This window comes from Gopherus evgoodei, chromosome 8 (assembly GCF_007399415.2).
Source record: "Gopherus evgoodei ecotype Sinaloan lineage chromosome 8, rGopEvg1_v1.p, whole genome shotgun sequence".
Lineage (NCBI taxonomy): Eukaryota > Metazoa > Chordata > Testudines > Testudinidae > Gopherus > Gopherus evgoodei.
The window spans coordinates 112056571-112083720 of record NC_044329.1 but is presented as its reverse complement, the minus strand read 5'-3'; the positions used below and the strand labels follow the sequence as shown (position 1 = coordinate 112083720).

Here is a 27150-nt window from a genome sequence, read left to right as displayed (position 1 = left end):
AAATTCAGAATTTAGCCCAGTATGTAGGGAACTGGATGAACATACACATAATGTCACGTGACTAGGTCAGCACCTGAAACAGACAAAAACCTAGTCAAAAATAGCAGAGCTACAATTCAAGGTGCACAATGTCGGAGAAAAACTTAGTTCTCACTTTTTGGTTGGGTGCAGCAAAGTCAGATACATCATTTCTCAAGCAATTGCATAGAGGCAGAAAGTGCGCGAGGACACAGGGTTTCCCCCTCCTAGGCAGGTGTGTCTACAGGTAAACAATTACAGCAGCACTTATACTTTTTGTTACATACAATAATAAGGAACAGCTGCATTTTGTTTATACATAGGTCATCCTGATGTCTTATTTTTCTCACTTTTATTTAGACGCTAGTCTACATTCCACCTTATCGACACAAGGTCGCAACAACTTCTCACACAGTTCTTTCCCACTCGCCTCACGCAATCCTCGCTTCTACAAATCTCGCATTATTAGGGTTACAGCTAGCCCGACTCTTGCTCTACTTCCACAACAATGAAATGTTCAGAGAAGCTGGTTTGACAGCTTCCATCCCAACAGGACAAAGCTAATAACTGAAAAGTCGGTTCTGTGCCAAAGGAAAATGTAATCCTCCTCAAAAGTGTATGTTTTCGAGCAGGACTGTCCCTTGCCACCTATATCCGTTGTTCTGAGCCTCTAGGGTTTGGTTTAGGAGAAGATGACTTATGATCAGGTACAGGAGTTGTAGTATGAATCCACACACAGAGCTAGTTCAGCCTCATAAGTAGAAACATGTCAAGATCATGTCTCTTCTTCCTTAATTCTTAAGGACTGATGGGAAATGCCTAGTTTTGTGTTCTGAGCAGGATTCCTATAATCAAATATCTGTCAGTTATCCATAGCCCCATATAGATTGACCTATTTGGGGATATTTTTCTTGCAATGCACTTATTTCCAGTGAGCAACATCATGCAGAGAGATTCTTAATGGCTTCTGTATTGTGACGGGGCAGCACCGCCCTGCACCAGCCCCAGTAGCATCAGACCGGAAGCACTGACAGTGGAAGTCCTGCCCCATCCATACTGGGCATGCTCCAAGTCCTCTGGCAGTATAAAAGGAGGGAGCCCAGCTCAGTCTGGGCTGGCGGCCGCAGGGGAAGGACCTGACCGGGAAGCTCCTGTGGAGGACCAGCCACTGCTTGCCGAGGCTCTGTGACTGAAGCCTCTTCAGGCTGTTTCGAAGCCCTACTACAGGAGGAATCCAACAAGGTGACTCCCCCAGAGGCCCACAGGGAACCTAGGGACTCGTGGGAGACCTCCACGCTCAAATCGATAGGAAGTGACCCGGGGTGGGGGGGTGTGATGGACTGGTACCTTGCCCCCAGCAAGCCTCAGCGTGTTTTGGTAGGACCCCCCCCCCCCACTGAGACAGGGACAAGGTCCTACACCATGGTTAGGGCCGAAGGCTGGGACCCGGTGGAGTGGGAGAATCTCTTTGCTTACTTTGCTTAAGAGATGTTGGCACATTTCCCTACAGCCAGGGGTGGTTCTATGGTCTCTGGCTACTAGGACGCATTGCCCTGTGAGGGGTGATTCTGTGGACTCTGGCTAATAGGCTGTACTGCCCTGCGACCAGGGGTGGTTCTATGGACGGACTCTGGCCACTAGGCCGTATTGCCCTGCGACGAGGGGCGGTTCTGTGGACTCTGGCTAATAGGCTGTACTGCCCTGCGACCAGGGGTGGTTCTATGGACGGTCTCTGGCCACTAGGCCGTATTGCCCTGCGACGAGGGGCGGTTCTATGGACTCTGGCTAATAGGCTGCAATGCCCTGCGACCAGGGGCTGTTTTATGGACTCTGGCCACTAGGCTGTATTGCCCTGCGACGAGGGACGGTTCTATGGACTCTGGCTAATAGGCTGCAATGTCCTACGACCAGGGGCGGTTCTATGGACTCTGGCCACTAGGCCGTATTGCCTCGTAACCAGGGGTGTAAACCCTCACATATATAAGGAGGACAAATCTCAGAGCTAGGAGCAAAATCTCTTGCATCTTGTGTAGTCTATCATTCGTCTAGTGCCCTGTCACTGTGGTATCTGGATATGCCACTCAAATGTCTTTCTTCTCCTGTGTCCTCCTGGACCATCAGGTGCATAGGGCGTCCACCCATTTCTGCCATTTATTTCAGTGTTTTGCAAGTCTGCTCAGGCTTCTGAGTTTTATGTTGACTGATTTGGCTTCTTTCTCTATAGTTCTGCTTAGTGTTTCTCAGGATTTCCCTCTTTTTATCATCTGAGATGGTGTCAGTATTAAGAAAATAAGAACGTCCATCTTGTCCAGTATCCTGTCTTCTGACAGCAGCCAATGCCAGGTGCTTCAGAGGGAATGAACAGGGCAATTATCCAACCCATGTTGTCCACTCCCAGCCTCTGGCAGTTAGAGGTGGAAGACACCTGGAGCATGCTGTAGCATCCCCGATCATCTCGGCTAACAACCACTGATGGACCTGTCCTCCATGAATTTATCGAATTCTTTTTTTAAGCTAGTTATATTTTTGTCCTTCACAACATCCCTTGACAGTGAATTCCACAGGTTGGCTGTGTGTTGTGTGGAGAGATACTTCCTTTTGTTTGTTTTAAACACGCTGCCTATTGTGTGACTCCTGATTCTTGTCTTACATGAAGTTGTCAGTAACACTTTGTTATTCACTTTCTCCTTACCACTCATGATTTTATAAACCTCCATCATATCCCCCTTTAGTCGGTTGTTTTCCAGGCTGAATAGTCCCAATCTTCCCTCAGATGGAAACATTTCTATATACCTAATCATTTTTGTTGACCTTTTCCAATTCCAATATATCTTTTTTGATATGGGGCAACTAGAACTGTATGCAGTATTCAAGGTGTCGATGTATCATGGATTTTATATAGTGACATTATGATATTTACTGTCTTATTATCTATCCCTTTCTCAATGGTTTATAACATTCTGTTTGCTTTTTTGACTGCTGCTGCACATTGAGTGAATGTTTTCAGAGAACTATCCACCATGACTCCAAAATCTCTTTCTTGAGTGGTAACAGCTAATTTAGACCCCATCATTTTGTATGTATAGGTGAGATTGTTTTCCAATGTGCATTACTTCACATTTATCAACATTGAGTTTCATCTGCCATTTTGTTGCTCAGTCACCCAGTTTTGTGAAATCCCTTTGTAACCCTCACAGTTTGCTTTGGATTTAACTATCTTGAGTAATTTTGTATCATCTGCAAATTTTGCCACCTCACTGTTTACCCCTTTTTCCAGATCATTTATGAATACGTTGACTAGCACTGGTCCCAGTTCAGATCCCTGGGGGACACTGCTATTTATGTCTCTCCATTGTGAAAGCTGTCCATTTATTTCCTGTCTTTTAAACAGTTACTGATCCATGAGAGAACCTTCCCTCTTATCCCATGACTACTTACTTTGCTTAAGAGATGTTGGCTAGGGACCTTGCCAAAAGCTTTCTGAAAGTCCAGGATTCACTGGATCACTCTTGTCCATATTTTTGTTGACACCCTCAAAGCATTCTAACAGATTGATGACGTATGATTTCCCTTTACAGAATCTGTGTTGACTCTTTCCCAATAAATCATGTTCATCTATGTATCTGATCATTCTGTTCTTTACAATAGATTCAACCAATTTGCTTGGTACTTAAGTTAGGCTTAGTGGCCTGTAGTTGCCAGGATCACCTTTGGAATATTTTTTAAAAATTGGCTACCTACATAGGTTACATACCATAGTTAGTAGTTCTGCAATTTCATATTTGAGTTCCTTCAGAAGCCTGGGGTGAATACTCTCTGGTCCTGGTGACTTAACTACTTTTAATTTATTAGTTTGTTCCAAAACCTCTTCTACTGACACCTCAATCTGGGACAGTTCCTCAGATTTGTCACCTAAAAGGAATGGCTCAGGTGTGTGAATCTCCTTCACATCGTCTGCAGTGAAGATCAATGCAAAGAATTCATTTAGCTTCTCCACATTAACCTTGTCTCCTTGAGTCCTCCTTTAGCACCTCGATTGTCTAGTCACTCCCACTGATTGTTTGCCAGGCTTTCTGCTTTTGATGTACTTATATATATATTTTTTGCTGTTTTGTTGGTCTTGCTAGTTGGTCTTCAAATTCTTTTTTGGCTGCCTAATTATGCTTTTACACTTGTCTTGCCAGAGGTGATGCTCCTTTCTATTTTCCTCAGTAGGATTTTACTTCCAATTTTTATTACTGACATAGAAGTCATGCTAGTGGGATCCTTAAAGCATGTTCCAAATGTGTTTATCCTTCTCTTTTTACAACTTTGACACTGGGAAAAGGGTGAATGTGGGGGTGAGTGGTAGGGGGCTAGGGAGGAAAATAATGGCAGGGGCACCTAGTCCAAACCTTTGTAGACCTATGCAGTAAAGATTTAATCATTCATGTTGCTTTCTACACTTTGTCTCTATTTTAACATGTTTTTATTTTATTGGGAGGTTTCCTGAGAACACAGCAGAGCAGTCAGCAGCCAGTCTAACCAAAGGTTTTGTTACATTGTGTGGAGAGAAGCTGGAGACAGGAAGGAGAGGGTGGGAAATTAGGATAGACAGTAGGCAAGCCTTGGACTGGTTGTTTGAGGAAATCTATATTTTACTAGCTTCTCGAGGAGGATTTGGGGTGTGTACAAATGGCTACTTCTTGATCTCAGGGCAGAATAATGTGGTGGTTCAAAAGACGACTCGTGTGGGGGATTGAAACTGGTCATGCAGGTACCTTGAGCTCTGAGGGGAAAGAAATATTTATGCTGACGGTTGACAGCATGTTGATTCTGGGCCATTCCTGGGACACGAGGTTGCAGAAGCTTGTGGGAGAGCAAGCAGTGCACCATGATATGGGGGTTGCTGACTACAGGCTGATTGGGGCGCAGAGAGGTGGTCTGCACTGGCATCTTGTTTTGCCCACTCTGCAGCCTCTGTGATTTACGAGGTTGTGAGCTACTGGACATAGTGATGATTCAATCAGGTCAAAATGATCTGGGCCTTGTTCCTCACGTGCACCTCCTATAGGGTCTGAGGGCAGATATAGAACACATCTGAGAGATTTGTCAGGAGCTGTGATAGTTTTCTGTGCTTTGGCTGAGCATCTGAATGTGATGTGGCGTCTGTCCAGCCTTCTCTGCTCCCTGCTGGACTGACACGCCCTGTCTGTGGAAAATCCATTCAGAGTGAGTAGCCAACAAGACAGTCCTCTGGAGGCCGAGAAGGGTCACAAGGAATACGGACCAATCAAGAACCAGTAGGCCAGTTTTGCTCAGAAGCAGAGCTGGGTGAGACTTGCCCAGGCATCTTGCTCTAAGCCAGGAGTAGGCACCTTATGGCACATGTGCCGAAGGTGGCACATGAGCTGATTTTCAGTGGCACTCTCACTGCCTGGGTCCTGGCCACCGGTCCAGGGGGCTCTGAATCTTAATTTAATTTTAAATGAAGCGTCTTAAACATTTAAAAAACCTTATTTACTTACATACAACAATAGTTTAGTTATATATTATAGACTTATAGAAAGAGACCGTGTTAAAAAGTATTACTGCCACACGAAACCTTAAATTAGAGTGACTAAATGAAGATTCGGCACATCACTTTTGAAAGGTTGCCGACCCCTGCTCTAAGCGCTGCACCTAAGCGCTTGCATTTTGAAGGTTTGAGCGAGTTTTTCTCTTTGTTTAAAGGTGCCGACAGCAACAGCCTGAGTTGCAGTTTTGTTACTTGATTTGTTTAGAGACTGACACCAAGCTTACGGCACAGGCTGCCAACCCTTGCAGGTGAGGGTGGAGAGCACCTGCAGTATCACTCATGGAAATCAGAGGGTCTGTGGCTGACCAAAAGATGTAGGGGGTGGCATAGAAACGTTAGGAGCTCTGACACCTTGCTGGCCCTCGGAGAGGGCATACTCCTCTTGATCAGCGGTCAGAGGTTCTCTCTCTCAAATGTAAAGCTGTCAGTGTTTTGGAACGGAAACCCAGTCTGTGATGTCTCTCGCTGGCCCTGCCACAAACTGCCACCTCCAACCATTCTGAAACACAAACACCATTCGGCTGTAACGTAGTTGTCCTTTGCTCAAGGCACTGCGTGTAAGTCAGGTTACAAGGGGGCGGGGAGTAACAGCAGTAGAAACCTTTGTATAGCAGGGAGCGAATGCTTCAGGGAGATGTGTTCCCTTGATACAGAAGTGGGATGAGGGGCAGGTTGGAGAGGGGGTGAATGGGTTGGGACATATCTGGGGAGGTGTGCCAGAAGTGGGTCCGTGGGACCCAGCTGATGTGCGGGGAGGCGTGCCTGGATGGCTAAGTATACAGAGTGTAGGAAATGATATGTACACCTACCTAAACTACTACTATCAACACAGCTTGTCTTGTTCAAAAACCCTATGGTGTTGTCCTTTAACAGTGGTAGATGGAATCCTGTGGGTGATGGTGAAGGGCTGTAAAAGGAAGTGAACAGTGCGTACATTTTAGGACTGTGGGGTTGGCAGACTAAAAGTTTTTGTTAATGAAGCATTGGGGCATTACTGAAAGAGAGTAGCGTTAAGGTTTCATGGGCAACTAATTGGAGGCAGGCACAGCTGGGAAGGAACAGGAGGGGCCTGTAAAAAGCCCAGGAGCTGCAATTAGCAAGGGGGGGCTGCAGAAGGCAGGCTGCAGTTACTCCCTGAGAGAAGGGAGTTGGGAGGCTGGAGGTTGGCGGACCCAGAGAAGGTGGGAGCTAGTGATGTAGGAAGAAGCCCAGGGAAACAGCAGCAAGATGTATGACAGTACAGGCCTTGGCTAAATGTTATAGGATCCCTGGGCTGGAACCCAGTGTAGAGGGCAGGCCTGGATTCCCCTGCCAGCCACTGGGTAGTGGCACAGGGCGTTGGTCCAGAAGTATTGTGATTTTCCCGGGAGGAGAGGAACTTAGTGACCTGGCCAAAGGGCCAAGCCACAGACCAGAAGCTGCCACCCCGAGAGGGGGAGAGAGGCTGCAGACCAGAGCAGAAGATGGGTAGAGACACCGCTGACAAGGGTGAAGCTCCTGGCAGAGCTGATCCCCAGGATGGCCAGGAGGAGGTGCCGCGAGCAGCAAGGGAACTCCGTCACAGTGCCCCTTTGACCTTATAGTCCTGGTGACAGGAGATAGGACAGCCTGGAATGATGAGCTAATGATCTTGTCCATCTCTCATTCTTGCCTGGCTTTTTGTTACAATAGCAAAGCTTAACCGGAAAAGTAGCTGCTGTGCGTTTGCGGTGACGTTTTCCGCCAGGAATTGCAGTACAGTATGCAGTTGCATATCTATGGTGCACACCCAGATACACATGATGAAAAGCACTATCATAGTTGGTTGTCAGGTAAATAATACACCGTGGGATGAAATTCTGGAGCCATTCACCTCTTTTCAGTAAATAAGGGACTGTACTCTTCTGCAAGTACATTTTTCCTCATCAAAATAATGGGAAAAATGTAACTATGATCATGTAGTCCATAATAACCAAAGTCAAGACATGCATGTTGTCAGTCACTGAGGCAGATTTTGTGCTGTTCCCAGCTTCCTTTGGGTACATCAAACTGGGGGGCTGACAAAGGGTTGGTCACAGGTCCCTGATTTTCTGCCCCAGCCCAGGTTAGAGCAGCCTGGGCCTGCTATACATTGCCTAGCTTGATATGGTTACTGAAACACTATACCCGATGGGAATGGCTAGACACATCTCTCTCCATCTATTTCCCCCCTCCCTGTCCTCAACACACCCCTGCACCAGCAGTTGCGAGGAGGGGGTCACATAAGAGCCTTTTATGCCAACTTTTGTCTGTTGAGGACTCTTCATGTGGGAGGGACCTGCTCCCCCCCTCAGCTTTTAACAAGCATCACTGAAAAAGGAAAGAACTCTCCAACCAGCATGTTACCGAAATGTCGGGTCTGCCTAGCTGAGAGCCAGTGACAGCCAGACAGGGATAAGGAAAGGTTGCTTTATTCCGCAGAAGAAAAGAGAGTTCTGTACTTTGGTACAAAAAACTCTACTCCATACAAAAACCAAGAATCTTTTATACACACTCACACAGCTTCGGTCGTGTTAGCGTTTGATTGGTGGTTAGCACTTCTGCAATCTGCTCAACAAAAATCAGCCTACGACCAGTTTTAACTGCCTCAAGACTGATAAGGAAAGACAGTTCAAAAGTTCAGGCTACTGTATTTGTGAAGTGTCCAATTTCTCCTAATGGTTGCCAGCAGGGCCGGTGCAACCATTTAGGCGAACTAGGTGGTTGCCTAGGGCGCCGAGATTTGGGAATGCCAAAAAGCGCCCCCAATTTTTTTTTAAATGGTTGACTGGCCGCTGCTGCCGGGTGTCCCCTGGGTCAGCGCACCGCCGTGGCAGCCGGCAGCCCAGGGGGTCCCCTGGCCCAGGGAAACCCTGGGCTGCTGGCTGCCGCGGCGGCGCGCTGACCCTGGGTCAGCGCGCACCGCTGAGGCAGCCGGCAGCCCAGGGGGTCCCCCGGGTCAGGGCGCTGACGCAGCAGCCGGCAGCCCAGGGTGTCCCCCAGGTCAGCACGCACCGCCACGGCAGCCGGCAGGCCAGGGGCCCCCTGGGTCAGCGCGCACTGCCGCGGCAGGCCAGGGGCCCCCTGGGTCATGGCACCGCCACGGCAGCCAGCAACCCAGGGAGTCCCCTGGGTCAGGGCGCCGCTGCGACTGCCCAGAGATTCAGGCTGCCAGTGGCGCGCTGACCCAGGGGTATCCCTGAGCTGCTAGTAGAGGCTCAGAAATCAGAATCCTTCTCCCTCCCAGAGCAGGGGCTCCAGCCTATGCAATTTTTCTCATTTGGGGGGGGGTGGCGGAGGCGGCTGGGCAGAGCTGCGTAGCTCTACTTAGCGCACGTGGTAGGAGCCCTGCGATGGCACGACACAAGGGCTTTTGGAGGAAAGCGGGGGCTGCCCCCTGGCTCAGCCTCCACATCAGCCCCAGCAAGGGGCAGGAGAAGAAAAGAGCCTCAGCAGTGGTCTGGTGGAGTGGAGGAAGAAAGAAGACCCTGATGCTCATGTGCTGGGCAAGATAAGCAAGTGCTTCCCCACAGGTCTGCCTCAGGCGCCTGTGCTCATGCTCCCTTGGTCCTTGGCTGGTCCCTGCTCCTGCTCCCCTTGTATGTGGGCGGCTGGAGAGAACAGTAGCCTGCAGAGCTCAGCTGCCCCAGTGCCCCCAGGCACCCCCCTGACCCCATCCCCCCCACAGCCCTGACCCCCAGCTCCGAGCCCAGCCCCTCTGAGCTGGACACCACCCTGACCCCATCTCCCCACATCCCTGAGCCCAGCCCCTGTGAGCTGGGCAGCCCTGAACCCAGAGCCCAGCTCCCCACCCAGCCCTGGGCAACAACAGCACCACCCCCAGGCAGTGACAGCCCATTGGTACCAACCATCACAATCATCCATCATCTGCCCATTATGTAATTGCAAATGTATACAGACCATTACAGCTTTTAATGTTTTTAAATAATGTATTTAGTGTATTTTCAAATTATTACAAGTTAATTTTTGAATGTATTTCACTAGTTATTTTTTACATTTCCTAATACATGTTACTATAGTATTGCAAATGTTTTATGGAAGGGGCCCCCGATTTTGCTTTGCCCAAGGCCCCCTGAATCCTCTGGGCAGCCCTGTCTGAGTTTTAAGCCCTGCTGCTGTGTTTTGCCTGCAACAGGCAGGCCTAAGCCTGTGAGTGACCCCCATAGCAGCTGCCTGAAGAAGTGCTTGGGGGAATCATGCAGAAGGAGCGTGATATTTATTTGAGTTCTCTCCTCATGGAGGCTGTGCTCCACTTGGTGCAGGACAGCAGTCTCAGCAGGACTCTAGGCCCGGCACCTTGCCTCAGTTTGTAGACTTGTACTGCACCCATCACCGGGCTCAGTCTGGCACCGTTACCCCTCACCAGTGCCCAAGAAGCAGTCAAAAAAATTGGATGGACTGGTTAGGTTAGTTGTTGTGCTGTTGCTTGGCCAGCGTAGAGACCACTGAATGCGTAATATTCCTCTGTGATGTTCTGTCCTGAGCACAATTGGCATGTTATGAGGTAGTACCTGTGAGGGACAGGTGTCTGTTTATGTATCCAGCCATCATGTCTTAGGTCTTCTGGGGGGGGAGCTTTTCCATCCCGCTTTCATTGGATCAAAGTCAAAGATTATTTTCACAGGGAAGTTAGTAGGCATTTAGAGCAGATGAACATACCACCACAGAGAGCACTTGGCAACCATTTGAGTGTGTGTGACCTATTTAGTTAGAAAATGGAATTTTTCATTCAAATTGAGTTTGTACCATTTGAGGTTTTTAATCATTTGGAGGTGCATGGCTAGTTAGGCAGAATGGGTTCCGCAGCACTCCCAGTCAGATTTTGATATGAAGGAAGGACGTATACGTGACTAAAAAAGGTGTATTTCTGATTACAATCAACATTGCTTAATTTTAAGGGAAAGTCATCTTGATCTCTTAATCAATATTTACGTCAAACAGTTGATGAAATTCAAATAGTTAATTATAGTAAGTGACATGCATTCTCTATCCTTTACTTTTAATAGTGAACAAGAAAAAGGACTGATAGGAATAAAATTTCATTTTTTTTCGTTTACAGTTGATGCAGCCTCATGGCAGATTAAAAAAAAAAAAAAGGTCGGGGGCACAATTTCGTGACCGTGTATTGTGTATAATGTATGTGATTTTTCTTGGGGGGGGGGGGGTGGAAAGATGGACGTTTCGCCTAGGGCACAAAATATCCTTGCACCGGCTCTGGTTGCCAGCTATTATAACTAGCTGTTAGGAGGGGCTGCTAACTGTCACAAGCATATCAGCATTGGCCTAAGGAGTCAGTTCCTGACTTTTGCCCATTTGTCTCTGCTGCAAATAAATATGAGAGTTGGAATTCAGGTGTGACATCCTCCTGCATTGGTTAGCAGTGATGAAAACTATCTCCCAGTCAGTGCTGGGAGGGGTGGGAGACTTATATATTTCCCAAGTAGTAACCAAAGAGAGGTACTTTCAGTTTTTGGTATTTAATGTAACTCCATGCTTAAATCTGATAAATCCTCCAGTGTAAATACTACAGTTCTTTTGGCTGTTTAATCTTTGAAAGTTTCAGAGAAATGTTGAGCCTAATATTGTTTAGATTATAGAAAAATTACTTTACCTGCGTTCCAGAGATCCCAAGATGATTCCATGGGCTCTTCTAGCATCCTTGGGCCTGCTGCGCATTGCAGAGTTGTCTTCCTCTCCTTCTAGAGCTGTCACGCAATCCATTGTGTCCTACTTTTATGATTGTGGATTATTTTGTTAATGGATGCTTGGGTGGGCATGACTCATTCTGTTCTGGTAGTTCATTAGATGCCTCTGGCTTCTCTCCCCCTCCCAGTGATTTGTGCAGGCTCTTTCTGATTTAACCTGAATTTGTGGTTGCACCAAATTTCAAGTGATATGGAATTCAGCCAACGTTCCTTCTTCCTGTGTGGTGATTGTACTAGGATCTGAAAGTGGCTGGGTTGCATTTGTTTCCTAGCTTCACCTGCAGCTTTCATGCTTTTTCACAGCTTACTTTTCAGTTTTGCTTTAGTAGGGTGCTGCTGCTGTTTTAATGCTCTGAAATAAACAGATTTCTGATTGAGGTTCTACTCTATACAAACCCTGAGTTATGAACTGACCAGTCAACCACACACCTCATTTGGAACTGGAAGTACGCAGTCAGGCAGCAACAGAGACAAAAAAAAAAAAAGCAAATACTGTCCAGTGCTGTTAAACATAAACTACTAAAAAAAACCCAGGAAAAGCTGCAATTTTCTTCTGCATAGTAAAGTTTAAATGCATTAAGTCACTTTTCAGTTGTAAACTTTTGCAAGAACAACCATAATGTTTTGTTCAGACAGAGTTATGAACATTTCAGAGTTACAGACACCTCCACTCCTGAGATGTTCGTAACTCTCAAGTTCTACTGTACTTGCTGGGAAATGCTCTTGCTGCACTCCATGCTGACTAGCGTTCCCTGCCAGGCCTCTAAATCTGTCCTCAACTCCTGTCTCTCTTAGCAGCTAATATTTCCAGAGTTGCTCCTGCATGGTAGCATGGTGACCTTTTCCTTCAGAGTGGCATTGTCCTAGCTGCAGGCCAGTGATTCTTCATCCAGAAAAGAACAAACTAGCTGTTGTCTTTCCCTAGCGAGAATGTTTCCACAGGCTTTCAGTCCCAGAAGTTAAGGGCAAGTTCTCTTTCATTTGTAAGTGGTTCTGGAGCCACGGTACTTTTCGGGCTTGGTGTGGCATGTCTCCTGGATCATTTGTATGTTTAGTGAATGGATATTCCTGATTAGAGAAGAAAAGAACTGCATTGCTTTCCAGTCTCTGTAAACTATTAAGTGCTATTTCACAACCTCCTGAACCATGTTTGTATTCTTGTGTTTATGTGGGTAGCTCAGATAGTAGCTCTGCATGCATAGACCAAACGAACCCAGCCACCTGTGTAAATGCCACTTTATCTACTTTCACAACTCACCCTGCACATTCATATACTTTCAGAGCCATACTAGTGCATCTGTATCTAAAATACACCACAAACACACTGGTGCAGCTCTACCTACATGCACATCTTTGCACCCATGTCTGCGTGAGCACCCATGCTTGCCTGTGCCCTTGCAGGTGTACCTCGACTTACAAGAAAAGTGCTCCAGGCACTACTGTGCCTACAGAGGCTTGCCAGAGTGCCAGTCCTGGCAAGCTTCAGTTATCCTAGACAAACCGGCTTGTGGTTGAAGTGATTAGGGATTAAATGCTTTGCTGCACATGTCTGTGTTGTCTTGCCGAGCAGCCCCTCTCTGCTATTTTAATCAGAAGGTGGTGGTTATACGAGATGAACAATTTAGGCTCCCCGTCTACTAGCCCCTGCCCCAGCAGATTCTGTGTTAAGAATCCACGAAAGCTCATGCTCCAATACGTCTGTTAGTCTATAAGGTGCCCCAAGACTCTTTGCTACTTGTATTAAGAACGTGGCAGTGGCTTGTTAGCATCAACTAAAACTCATTCTAACTTGGATTGTTTCTGGCGTCTCAGAGTTTCTTGCCTTGCTGTAACTAAGCTCACCTGGTAGGGCTTTCTAACCTGCTGAGTGGGAAGTGAGTTTCAGGTTTATGAAGTGCCACCCTTGGTTCCTCTGTGTACGAATTCCAAGGTAGTAATAAAACCTGACAATAGACCTGCTGTTTTCCTCCTGAGTGTTTGCAATCAGCACTTGGGCAGTGAGTCCCTGGAGCCTCCTACAGAAAGTTATTCTTCCCCTGGTTCACATTTGTGTCTCTCTTGTTTTGTTTTTCAGGTTCTCCAAGCCAGCGCCAATGTTCTTGGATGATTCCTTCAAAAAGTGGGCACGGATCAGGGACTTTGTACCTCCCTTTGGAATTAAAGGACAAGGTATGGTGGGACTGTATGTCAGTGAGAGAGCAGATATAATTGTGTAGTCAGGAAATTGGCCCTGTAATTCTGTTTTCCTTTGTAAACGCAGAGAGTTTTGATCTGTTGTGCAGTGGTTTCTTTGCAGTTTGAATGCGGAGTACATATGCATGCTCTGAGAGACCAGCACGGCACAGCCAGAGCGTGTGTCCCAGAAACTGGCGTTTGCGAGCACAGTTAAGACCCCAGTGAGAATCAGAGTGCAGCAGTGCCAGTGTTCTGCAGAGCACTCTACTAGTATAGACAATATTCCAGTGTCACTAAGGATGTTGGTTTGTAGTAATTTGGCTGGCAGTGGCAACTGAAATGCCCCTTCAAGCACCAAACTGATTTGAAAATCATTCTAATTGGCCATTGGCAGAAGGGTGAATAGTGCAGCTCATGGGTAGGTTTGCAGAGCCCTGGCTTGACCACTGCCTACATCATTAGGGTTCCCTGAGGATCCACAATGGACTCCAAAAACCCACTCAGATACCACAGTGATGGGCTTAGTATAAGAAAAACAGAAAATGTGACCCTTATCATTAGCTTTTATTCCTGTGGCTGTGATATTTGGAGCTATGTGACCAGTGGTAGAATATACTGAATGCGCAGTGAGAAGAGCGCTTCTCTCTGTGGGGTAGTAATCTGGTCTGAAATTTCCTTGTTGGAGATAAGGCAGGGCAGGTTATACGAAAGCAAACTGGGGCCCTGGGCTCATCATAACATGGTGATGATGGTGGGGTAGGGGTATGGGTCCATTCCCATGGCTCTGCCCAACCATTTGGAGTGCTGTTGGCACTTTCTCCTTCCTGAGAAAGGCAGGCATGGCAGCAGGGAAGCGTGGACAATTAACTACCTCTGCAGCCAAGGTGTGTGCCTGCTTGGGTGAGTGGAACAGGCCTGCTTTCATTCTTCTTCTCCTTCCATGCCACACTTCTCTGCCAGTGAGGTGTTGGTGTGCATCGTCTCGTGTGGCGCCTCCCCCCCCCACACCTCACCCCCGAGCAGTGGATCTCAGGATTAACACTCCACTCACATCTCTGAGCTATCATTTCAGATTGTCGGCACACCCAGGCAGGTGTTGCTGCATCACTTACATGTGGGCCACATTTTCAAGTTTTTTCACAATTTTGAGGGCTAGAAACTTCTTTTTTCCTGCTTGAAGTTAAAGCTTTAGATTAGATTCTGATGTAACCACGAACTGGTGGGGTCTTAGGCATGGCCCTAGGGTGCCTGTGTCTTAGTCAAGCCTTAGAGGCAGGTTCAGTTAGCTGAACATAGCAGTAGTAGAAACAAAAAGTCTCTGATCAAAGCTCAGACTTTATGGAGCAAGTTCTTCTGTCTCGCAGCATAGATCTTCTCCCCTCTGGTTCCCTCCCAGCTCAGTGAGAGAGTGATTACTGCTGGGTAACTCAGCCAGAAGGGATTGCTGCAAAGGCCATTAGAAGCCACAGTGGAAGCACAAGTGGAAATGCTACATCAAGCACAAGAGAGGGGATCTTTGCTTTAAGCAGGCGTACAAGGGCAGGGGCAGGCATCCTGACCGGGCTGGGGATGAGGTTTGAAGATTACACATGACTGCAGCCAGACCTAATAAAACTCATTTTGCGAAACTGAATCCAAGTGGAGAAAGTTGCCAGAGGGGGATGACTGAGTAGCTTTGGCAGCTTTGCTCTGGGTTTCCTGGCTGCTGCCAGCTTGTGTCACCACCAGTGTTATGTAAATCTGGTGTTTTATATTGGATTTCCTTGGTGAAGAAGAGAAATGAGAACTTGCCATTGTTTAAATGGCTGAGAGCTGAAGCAATGGGACAGAAACAGCTGAATGGGTTTTTTTAATGCCCTCCTGGGACTAAACTTTGTGCCAAGTTTCAGTCTAGAGCAATTTCTGTGTGTGGGAGGGATGAGTTATAAAGCTGTGTAAAGCAGGGTTTCTAATGGCCGTGCTGACAGACGGAGAGCTCTAGCGATGCGAATGGCGCCCCGTTTGTGTCACACGTCACTTGGAATTCGTGCATCAAGCTTTTCTAGCCATCCCATGGGACGTGTTCTGGATGAATTGAGTGACTTGATGATGGGATCAGCACCTCATTAGGGCCTTCAGTCAGAGCATGTCTAATGCTATCCAAACAACTGCCCTAGGCAGGCACCCTGCTTGTGCAAGCTGAAGACTGTCAGAGCTGTGCTGTGCGTGGGAAAGACAGAGCAGACTGGGTAGCTCAGGAAACTAGGAGGAGATATGCGTACCTTGAAAGGGATGGGGTGGGATTCTGTTCGGTGTGGTAGGAAGCCCCTACAAGGTGTTCCTTGTGAAAGGTGTTGGGTGTTAACGGTATCAGCTCCAGCTAGGCTGAGGTCAGAAAGGTTTTATTGAGGACTTGTGAATCTCATCATGGTCTAGTCCACGTGCAGGAGACTTATTTTGTGAAGTGATGTCACAGCAAGGGTTTGCTGACCTACTACTCAGGGCATTCCTAAGAGATTCCTACCCAGTAGTTACACTCTGATCTAATTACTTAAGGTAACGATGCAATGGAATCAGCGGTTTTTCAAGCAGAGCCCTCCCATTCTGCCTTGTATTATTGAAGCTGCTTTCTGTGTTCCAGGCTTTGAACTCCGAAGGGCTTTTGAATTCATGGCCTTTTGTTCAGTGCTTGTGTCTCTGAAATGAAACCGGTAGCGGGCCCTGTTTCACCTAGTCTCTGGTTTATTCATTAGGGTTCCAGGCAGGAGTGATCTTGCAGGGCTGCCCGGTGGGGGGCAAGTGGGGCAATTTGCTCCAGGCCCCCCAAGAATATAATATTCTATAGTATTGCAACTTTTCTTTTTATGGAAGGGGTCCCTGAAATTGCTTTGCCCCAGGCCCCCTGAATCCTCTGGGTGGCCCTGTGATCTTGCAGAGTCCTGTTTACAGAGCTGCACTACTTTGGGGTAACATGTCTGTATAAATTGAGAGTCAAAGGCTAGAATTGGGTCAGAAGGGCACAGGCCAGTGTTACAAAGTCTTTACACGCTATCACATGAAGAGGAGGCAACATGTTGATTATTCTGACACAGTTCAGGAGGAATCCTAATTTTTTGTGAGAAATCTCACTGTAAAGACAGCTCCAGCTCCAGATGTGAAACATTCACTTTACACACTCCATTGCAGAGACCTCCACGTAGCTGCACCAGTAAGATCCCCCTTTCCTCAGGGCTTCACTTCTTAATTTGGCCATTGGCCTATAAGGAGGGATTTCACAGCCAATGTGCTGATTCGCATTGAGAAGAACAGCTGCACATAAAGGTTCCCAAGGTGAGTGTAACCCTGAATAGGTGAGGACCTTCAGAGACTGGGTGTGGCTGTGAGCCAGACAGTGAGGCCTATCATATGTTCTTCATAATCAAGCAGTGAGGCATTGGGTGCCCACCTACCCTGCCAGGAATCCCTGCAGGCTTGGCAGCTTGCAGTGCAAACTTTCCTGGGATCAGTTACCTGCTAGGTAATAGAAACACACTTGCAAACAGGATAAGCTGCTCAGTAGTAGACTCGCCATGAATAGTCCTTGGAGCAGGAGGTAGTAGACAAGAACTTTGCCACCTGAAGTAAACAGTTCTTTCATACAAGTCATTGGAAATAAACAGCATTGTGGAGAAATCTTTCTGGCACCTCTGCTAAGCAAAGATCCTGACCATGATAGAGACAGACCAAAGTCCCTCAAACTGTCTGAGACAAATATACTTCTCAACTACTTTTAAGGTGGTGATCTAGTTACATCTGATCACACACAGCCAGGACACCTGTTTACATCCCAACCTGGGATCCCTCTCCCTGTATGTGTGGTTCCCGAGAAGGTAGATATCTTGCATTTCTGAGCAAATGTGTCCAGTCATAGGTTTTAAGACCAGAAGGGATCATCATGATCATCTAATCTAATCTTCTGCATAGGGTTGCCAGGTGTCCAGTTTTCGCCTGGAAAATCCAGTCGAAAAGAGGACCTGGCCGTGTCCATGTGACCCAGTACCAAAAGTCTGGTTACTGCAGGTGTGGGGGTGGGAGGGTATGCCAGATTATCAACCCACACCAGCCCCTTCCTACCTGCATCTCATGGGTGGGCAAGCAGCAGGCACCGTATCAGGCTGCAACTCCCATTCTAGCCTGGAGCAGAGGGAACCCAACTGGGGTGGGGGAGATGTGGAGAGGATTGAGGGATGAGGAAGTAGGAGAGCAGCGAGTGATTGGGGATGGAGAGAAGAGTGAGTGGGGAGCAGGGCTTCAAGGGAAGAGGCGGAGCAGGGGCGAGGCTTTGGGGGAAGAGGAGGGGCAGGGGCGGGGCCTCTGGGGAAGAGATGGGGTGGGAAGGGGTTGGTTTTCAGAACTTAGAAAGTTAGCAACCCTACTTCTGCATAACACAGGCCCTAGATTTCACTCAGTGATTCCTGCTTTTAGACCAATAATTTGTGGCTGAACTAGACTATCTTTTTAGAAGGTAATCCAATCGTGATGAAAAGACTCCAAGTGCTGGAGAATTTACTGTGCCCTGGGTAATCCGTTCGAATGTTTGGTTACACTTGCTGTTAAAAATGTGCATTTTAGTTCCATTGTGAAATTTGCTGCCTCCTTGTAGTGACTTGGCTAAAGCCTGGAAAGAGGATGCATAATTGCAAGTGACAGGGTTTGCAGTCTGGTGCAGTCACAGACTCAGATCCCTGATAAACTGTCCAAGAGATCAAGAATTTGTGTATATTTAAATTCTGTTGAATAATTTCTCCTTAATTGGCCTTGTGTTTATATAAATGTACTTCCCTCACCTCTGAGGTGAAAGGTGGCAGCTGTTCTGGGACAGGAAGTGAAGGATATACCATCTAATTGAAAGTGCTACGGTGATCGGAGGCAGCAGAATGAAATTACCCACATTAGAATAGCCCAGGATATCGAAACTCTTACTCTGACACAGAGTGTTCTAGGAACTCCGTTAACCCCAAGTGCTGACACCTCCAGCGGCACTACACCGTCTGTGTTACAGTGTTGGTTCAGTATATCTATGCTTCGGTGAAAGACAGCGGCATGGCTACTTTTGGCCTGGGGTGCTGATTCAAGCTCATGGGACTTGGCACATGGAGCTAAAAATTGCAGGGTAGACGCTCGGGCTGGAGCCTGAGATCTGAAACCCCTTGAGGTGTCAGAGTCTCAGCTTCTGAGTTCCAGCCCAAACCTAAACCCTGCAAACCCGAGTGAATCGACCTGGGCTTTGAGACTTGGTGCTGCCGTTTTCTTACTGCTCGGTAGATGTACCCTAGAAGTGCCACCGACGGAAGAACCATCGCCATTTCCTATACAGTATCTAGTATCATGGGGTAGCCATGTTAGACTGTACCCACAAAAACAACAAGGAGTCCGTGGCACCTTAAAGGCTAACAGATTTACTTGGGCATAAGCTTTTGTGGGTAAAAACCCCACCTCTTCAGATGCATGGAGTGAAAATTACAGATCTATGCCTGTATCTATGCGTGCATCTGTAATTTTCACTCCATGCATCTGAAGAAGTGGGGTTTTGACCCATAAAAGCTTATGCCCAAGTAAATCTGTTAGTCTTTAAGGTGCTGCTGGATTTGTCATTGTGTCTATACAGTGTCTAGGTTTTCCCTTAAGGCTGTTTCCCACCAACCACTGAGTTCAGCCCCAGGGCTTATTTCAAGGCAATCACAGCACAGGGTGGGATGGCTCCAGGAATCCTGAGCCGTTTAACTCTTTGCGGGTTTTTCAGTTGAAATGTCTTCTTTTCTCTGTGTACAAGTTTCTGACAGCACTCCTCTGTTGGCATGGACGGTTACACGGGGCTGTGTGCGCATGCAGTGTCAAGGGCCTTCTGGGGTTTCTCTGACACGTGCACTGCTTTATGGGCAGGATTCTTCAGTGAACAAACAGTGCAAAAAGGGCTTACAGCACCAGAGAGATTAGTTTCAGAGTGGTAGCCATGTTAGTCTGTGTCAGCAAAAACAAGGAATTTTTGTGGCACCTTTGAGACTAACAAATTTAGGTGCCACAAGGATTTCTTTTTGTTTTTTCAGTGAGACTAGTAACACTAGAGGACTCCCTAGCTATTTTTGGAAATCTCAATGAATAGCATTTGTCACTAGATGCTGCTTAAGTTGTATAAAAAGTGATTAAGCGGAGAAATGTGGCTAGTATCTGTCCGTGGTCTCTGATATGAGAAAGGGAGAGTTAACAGGTTCTTTGCTGGACTTCAGTTTACACTGTGTCAAATGCTTTTGGCTTAAAAACTAAACAAATAAAATGTAATGTGTTAATCTCTCCTCCATGTATTTAGCCAGGAATCGTGACACTGTTTAGCAGTAATTGCCGCACTTAAATTAGCTTTGTTTCCTTCAAAGCATTTTTTATGCAGAAGGCCTGCTTTGCTGGCACTGAAATCTGCTTGCCTTTTGAGATGTCTGTTCCACTGGGCGGGACGGTCCTGTCACCATCCCAGAATTTGCATTCCGCTCAGGGGATCTAAAAAGTAGGGGGGGGTTCAGCTGTAATAAGGAAATGGGAAGTTCATCTTGATGCATCTTGGTTTTGTTTAATGTAAAATACTGCAATAGGAAGGGGACTTGCTCCCTCCCCGTGACAAGAGTGACATCCGGAATTAGTGACAGATTGTGTGGCAAAAAAATCTAAGGCTTTGTCTGAGCACACAGCCTGATTGTTGTCTTCTGCAACAGTTAATTGTCATTCTTGTGCCTGACTGTGTGTTTGGATGTTTTCCTTGGTGTGTCAGTGCACCTGGGAGGAACTCTGGGTTCAGAGCTGCCCAGCTACTTTCTGGTTTTTATCTGACTAGAAAGCTCTGCTCTCTCAGTGGAAATATAGGGTTTGTCTACACATCAATTAGACTCCCGCGGTTGGCCCGTGCCAGCAGACTCAGGCGGCGGGGCCCTTTCATTGCTGTGCAGGCTACTGGGCTCAGACTAAAGCCCAGGTTCTGGAACAGTGGTCCTCAACCTTTTCATCTGGTGGACGCCAGACGAAGGACTATGATGGTGGTTGAGCATCTGTCAAAATGCCGCCGAATTTCTGCGGCATTTCAACGGCAACACCTCTCGATGATGTCGCTTGCCACTGACAAGTGACGTCATCGAGAGGCTCCAAGCAGGCACCGTGTTGGGGATCGCTGTTCTAGAACCTTGCGGGGCGGGAGGGTCCCAGAGCTGCCCAAGCCCGGAAGTCTGCACTGCAGTGAAATAGCCCCTTAGCCCGAGCCCTGCGATCCCAGGTCAACCAGCATGGGCCAGCCGGGAGTTTTCTTTGCAGTGCAGGAACACGCATAGAATTCAAGGGCAGGTTAGAGCTAGCCCATCAGCACATCATCGGAAAAGCTGGCTCCCCTTTCCTTCTCCACACACTCTAGTTGCATAGCAATGTCTCCTCCACATCTGGCTTCCTGGCATGATTCATGTTTTATCTCTGTTGATAAAAGAGTCACTTTGATATCAAAACCAAAATTTGCAATGGACCAAAATATTTCTTCCCCCTCCCCAGGACCATGTGCCTCCATAGAAGTTACAGTGGTGCATGCAGGAAACTTACCAGGCTTTTGGGAGGGCCATCTCATAGACAGGTTTCTCTCACCTCTCCAGCTGGGTAGGAGGGTGTCTTTTTTATATTTATTTGCTGGACAGGTTCTGTTGCACTGCTGTCTGTCCCAGATCAAGCATTTTGGCCCTGCTTGAATCCCCTCTAACTAATAAAAAAGCAATGCAAGATGTGACATCTTTAGTTCTGTCCAAGAAAAACCTGGGATTGTGAGCCACGTTAGCTGCTAACACATAGTTGTTTGTCCTTCTCTGATGATTGGTTCAGGCAAAATTCTGAGTTAACCCCCAAATTAGAATTTTTCTTTGGACCAAAGTTGGGAATTGCTTATTTCATGCAGATTTCTGTGTGGTAAAAGTTGCTCTTTCCCCAGTTCAGCTAGTGGATATGGCCACAAGAAAGGAAACTTTTAAATGAATAAGTTGAGGGCAAGAAGCCAAGGATTCTACTGGAGTACAGGCAGTGGCTTTTGATTACTAAACAAGGACTGCAAGGTGAGGTTATTTTGTGACTGTCAGGATTAAAACAATAGATCTCCCTGAACAACCTCTGGAGAAGAGGAGAATCCCTTTGCAGAGTCCCCTATTTCAGTCAGGTCTGGTGCCTCACTCAGTAGTGGGCTTCTCTAAACCTGATGAGATTTTTCTGAACAACCATCAGAAAGAGCAGAGACCAGCTCTTGGGTGAGGTCTCAAACCCTGAGTCCATCGCTGATCGACTATGCTGGAACAGTTTTTATAGTGGGGTGTTGAGAGCCATTGAATCAAACTATAAACCCTGTATATAATGGAAACCACTTCAAGCCAGGGGATGCAGCAGCAATCCCCGCAGCCCTAGTTCCAGCACCAATCTAATCAAATGACTTGTGAGCTCTGAATTAAAATTCCTCACGGATGTGTCTCTGAGTGACTAAGACGTGGATAATTTCCCCCCTTTTCAATTTGCTCAGGAGAGAGAAACTCTCACACTCTCCTGCTGACTTTTAGGAGTCGTGTCTCCCCCAGGGAAGTGTAACCTCCTGATGCTTTTGTGGGCCTTAGAGGGATGAGAGGAGGTCAGACATTGAGATGTGGTGGATATGGTTTTGGGGTCACGTGATGCTGCAAGGCAATCAGAGAACCCAGTGGCTAGTCTAAAAATCTCATTATTTTTATTTTTAAAGTAATCTCATAATTTTTGGAGCCTAACTCATGCTGAATGCTCTGAGGTTAGCAATACTGGCACTGGGACTTGCTGTTCAGTCAGGAACATGACTGATGGGGACATACTGCAAATTCTCTTAGCCGCTTTACCAGAAAAGAGTGCAGGAAAGGCCTGAATTGCTCACTGCCAAGGCAGAAACTGGCACCTGGGAGAGCCATAGGTGACCCCTACTGGGTCAGAAATGTTCCGCTTCTCACAGACCCAGTAATAAAGATTGCTGAAGTTCACTGGTCAGTTTTGCTGATGCAGCAGTGAAGTTTTCTGCCTTTCCACTTAAATAACCTCGATGGAAATGTTAGTCAGACTTAGGCTGGTTCTCTCTGTGTGGTCATTGCCTGCCTGTTTCCTTACTATTTACTTTTAGCTTTTTCCAGAAGCCTGCAAACTTCAAGGTCAACCTGAAGTCAAGTCCAGAGAAGCTGTGCGGTGCTGCCTGGCTTTTGAATCTTCTGATATCTGGAGACAAAACTTGGCAGAATATATCACAGCAACTCAGGGTTCTTAGATAATATCTAGCCAGGATGGAGCAGCTTCTAGCCTGGCCTGGAAATGCAGGGAGCTTGCTGAGATGACTTTGGATACAGTGACTGTGCCCTTCAAAGGATGCAGAGGCTCGGCTGCAGAATCAGTGCATTGTTTGGCAATGACACACGACTCGTGTGTAGCTCAGCGGAGGGGCAGGGAGATAGATGGGAGATTCCTTGAGTAGTGCCAGAGGGAAGTGAGGGATGAGTAATCGGGCTTCATAAACAAATGCAGCTGGTCCAAAGGGCTGTTCCTGTGTTTCTTCATTCTCGCTCCCCTGGTGTCACGCAGCAGCCTCTGCATCCCCATGCTGGCAGGAGCAGAGGTGCATCTCTGGCTTCCTTGGAGGTGAGTCAGAGGCTCTCGAGCAAACAATACATCAAAGGGGTCGGGGGAGCTTAAGCTTTTAAGAAAGGAAGAAGCTAGTTTACGAGGCATCTGGGAGATGCAGCATCACATGGACACATGACGTGGAAATGTTTCCAGCAAAGGCATTTGAAGGTCCCAGGCTCCTATTATCTGTGAGTAGTGGTGCTCATGAGGGACGTCCCCACTGTGACATGTTGCACTCCCAGGAGCCTGCAAACATCCACAGTATCCCTAAGCACAGTTATATTATGCAGGCCATTGGGAGTATAATTGGCTGGCTGTAGCTGGAAGAAGGGGATTGATACTGAGTAATTTCCTCGAAGCTGCCCTGGCGTTTGACTACCCACGTTTCATGAGAGTTGCTGAAAACTGTGATAATCAGATGCTGTTTGGTGACCTGTGTGAAACAAGTTTGGTGATTTGAGTCGGGTTCTCAGTGGGAAGCTGTGTGCTTCACAAAACCATCCGAGCGGTTAATATGTGCAGATCCTTTTGTTGGCAGGCTGAGGAGAGAGGCCAAGCACTGAATAGGTTTTGGAGCATGAACACGCCTTCAGAGGAATTTTGGCAGGGGCCGGAGCGTGCTGTGTGGTGATGCTGCCCGTGCTTTGCCTCTTCTGTGGGACAGGAATTAAATGGAAAGAGCTAGGGAACATTCCCATACGTATAGCTCCTGCTCCTGCTCCCATCATTTTCTTTTTTTGAAATTGCCCAATATTAAAGCAAGGGGCAGAGCGACAGCTAAAGCCCTTCACAGAATGAATACGCAAGGGTAACCAGGAACAGATCCTCCACGTGTGCCCTTGCACTGCTCCAGTCTGCGAGTCCCCGTTCCTTGCTGGATTGAATTCAAGTAGATCAAGCGTCCTTTTTGGGCCTTGTCTACATTTGAGAAACTTTACATGCTAAATATCTTGTGGTCAGGCTAGCGTCCCATCCACACACAAGTGCTCGGAGTGGGGTGTGTGCATATCAGCTCCAGTTTGGATTAGACTTGCTTTCAGCAGGTTTAGTAGAAACTGCTCCAGTTGGCACTATTTTAGTGTCAGCGTGGATGGCCTTAGAATAGTTCAGATAGCCCTGCCACCGCTTTCCCACAGTCTAGCTTGGCCTCCAAAATCTCCCAGAATCCACTGTTTCCTGTATGTCCATAACACTGTTGGGGCGTGCGTGTGCTCTGCACCGGTGCTGGCGCAGTCCTGCCCAAAGCCGAGCTCCTTGTGCTCTGAAGTGAGAGGATAAATAGCAGAGTTGCCCCACCCCTCCTTCTGTTCCTTACCGTCTGTGGTCAGTGATCGGAGCATTTGTTCCCTTCTTGTCTGCTTGTTTATATTCGTCTGTCCTTTTCATCACTCGATGCTTTTAAAATCTTTAGTTTAATTTAGTTCTTTTTAGTTTTTTTCCAGTCAGCAGGGCCTCCAGGCCCTGCCCAGTACCGGGGAGCCTATGCGAAGGACTCTGCATTTTAAACCTTGCTCAGGCTGCAGAAAACCTATGCCTGTCAGTAACTCTCATTCTCACTGTCTCAGGGCTTAAACCAGGGTCACAGTGGAGACAGGTGCCCCATTTGTCCTGTTTCAAATGCAGGGAGGGGAGGAAGGAGTGTCTCACTTACATCCTCATGGAAGCTGCCCTTGCATTGGCATCAGAAGCCCCTCGGTCATCCCAGGGTCGTTCTTTGACTGCCTCCCCATGTGCCCCCCAGCTTTGCCTGCAGACAAGAGCCACAGGAGAGCCCTGTCTGCAGCAATCTCATTCCAGGCCCTGGCTTCAGAGCAGCCCCAGCCTCAGATGCACAAGAAGAAATTAGTATTGGGCTCGTCTAAGTCCAGACCCCAGGAGTCCTATACAGCTGGTCATTCTGGTACTAATGGTAGAGTGCACCCTCCGGCTCGTGTAGAGGAACCTGAGCCATCAATTCCTGTTCCCTTCCAGGGACCATCGAGACTCGTTACCTCTCCAGCAGCAATGGAGCAGTTCTCCCTGCTCACAGTCATATGTGTCTGTACTGACTACTCCCAATGCTTATGCTGTGGCCAGCACCTTGTTTTGTCACCACTGATTCAGGGTGAAGTCCCTCATCTGGCACTGGCGCAGCTGCTGAGACTGTCAGCACCCGTGTGTTCTAATTCAGGGTCACCAGCGTTGGGCTTGATACTGCCTCTTTCCACTTCTGGTCAGGGACCATATTCTCTGCATGTTATGGGTGGCTAGAGAGTCATGCACACTTCCCCTGACATCAATCTATATCTTGTCCCTGAGGACCCCACCCAGTGTCACACCACCTGGCTCTCAGAGTGCTCCAGTTCTTCATAAGACCCTGAGACAGGCTGTGGCGGGTGTTGTCACTGAGAGTTCAGAGCTTCCTTCCAGTCTTGTTCTTGCTCCCACCCCTGTGGGTTTGAGAAGACTTCAGCAAGGGGTCAGGACCCCTGGGCCAGACATGACTGGGGACTGGTACCTTACTAGACCCCTCCATTGCCCTATTGGATACCCGGGGGATGCTTCCAAGATTCATGTCTCCATCACTATACCTCAGACACATAGTTCCCCCAGGAGAGAGACTTCTCCAGACAGTGATGAGACCTGTGATGGTGGGAGCTAATCCACCTTTGGACTGTCAAACTCAGAATTTACCTCAGCCTGCTCTGGATTTGCAGTCTTCCCTTGTACCTTTTGCCTCTCCTTCAGGTATCCACCTCATCAGCTGGTGGGGCCATTGTACCAGCAGCAGCATCCCCAGTACTGGATGACTTCAAGACAGATCCGGAGCTCCACGGAGAATGGCAGCCTCTCTGGGCAGTCAGATGGAGCTAACTGAGGAGAATATCCACCATCTGATCAACATTCTCTGTCCCCTAGTGGTAGGAAAGGTAGCCCTGCCTATTAACAAGTCCATTATACACCTGTTCAAAACTCTCTGGGAAATCCATTCCTCCCGTGACCAAACAAACCAAATGTCAATACCAGGTTCCATTTCCAGGGTTTGCACAGCATGGTCTACATCCCACACCTGGCTCTTTAGATGTAGTCACACTGAATGAGAAGATCCAGCAGGCCCAGGCTAAGTCTACCCCCAAAGACAAAGATGGAAAAACTCTCAACCTGTTGTGTGGAAGATTTATTCTACAGTAATTTAGAATGTCACGTTGCCAATCACCACGCTCTGTTGTAGAGGTATTGCTTCTCGAAGTGTGAGACAATATCTCAGCTTATAAGCAAGCTGCGGGAAGGCTTGAGAGAACAATTTCAGTCACTCGTTGCTGAGGGCTGCCTCATCTCTTGATCCACTCTGCAGACTTCTTTAGACACAGCAGATTCCGCAGCCAGGGCTATAGTGATGGTGGTGATTCTGCACAGTTCCTCCTGTTCGCAGTCCTTGGGGATTCTGATGGACATGCAACAAACCACCGAGGACCTCGCCTATGAGGGATGTGCTTTGTTCTCATCTAAAACAGATAAGATATGGTACACGCTATGGGACTTGACAGCAGTTTAAAATCCTGGGACCTTTGTACTCCAGTGGTGAAGAGGACAAAGTGTCATCCCTAATACCAGTCTAGGCAGCAATAATACCCCTTTCATCAGACTGCCCAGTCTAAGATGACAGAGGTCCCAGAGGAGGAGATCAATTCCCTCTGCTTCCTCAGTCTCTTCATCTCATCATCGTCAGGACCTGAAGAAGCCAATTTGACTCTTGTGTCAAGGACAGCATACTACCCAGCCTAGACCTTGCTACCCTTCCCCACCTTTCCAGGATAGGATATCCTATTTCCTGGGTGCCTGGCAGTCCATCACCTTGGTCACATGGGAGATAAGCACGGCGGAATCAGGATATCCTACGTTGTCTTTCTATCCTTCCACCTCCCTAGCCACTCCCTCTTCAGCAGCCCCTGTCACAAGTCTTTACAAAGATGAGATGTGCAGACCCTATATTCCTTGGGAACCATAGCAGAGATTCCATTTCTACACTGGGGAGTGGGGGGG

At 47.6% G+C, this 27150-nt stretch overlaps 1 protein-coding gene across 13 annotated transcripts in view; it reads left to right on the top strand.

The window, feature by feature from the left end:
• Positions 1-27150, top strand: part of ST3GAL3 (ST3 beta-galactoside alpha-2,3-sialyltransferase 3) — a 444286-nt gene that overhangs the window by 264199 nt on the left and 152937 nt on the right. For all 13 annotated transcript variants that reach the window (XM_030572865.1, XM_030572866.1, XM_030572862.1 and 10 more), the window contains one exon: positions 13373-13467. In XM_030572865.1, the coding sequence (XP_030428725.1) occupies positions 13373-13467 (95 nt within the window). The remainder of the gene's footprint in view (positions 1-13372; positions 13468-27150) is intronic.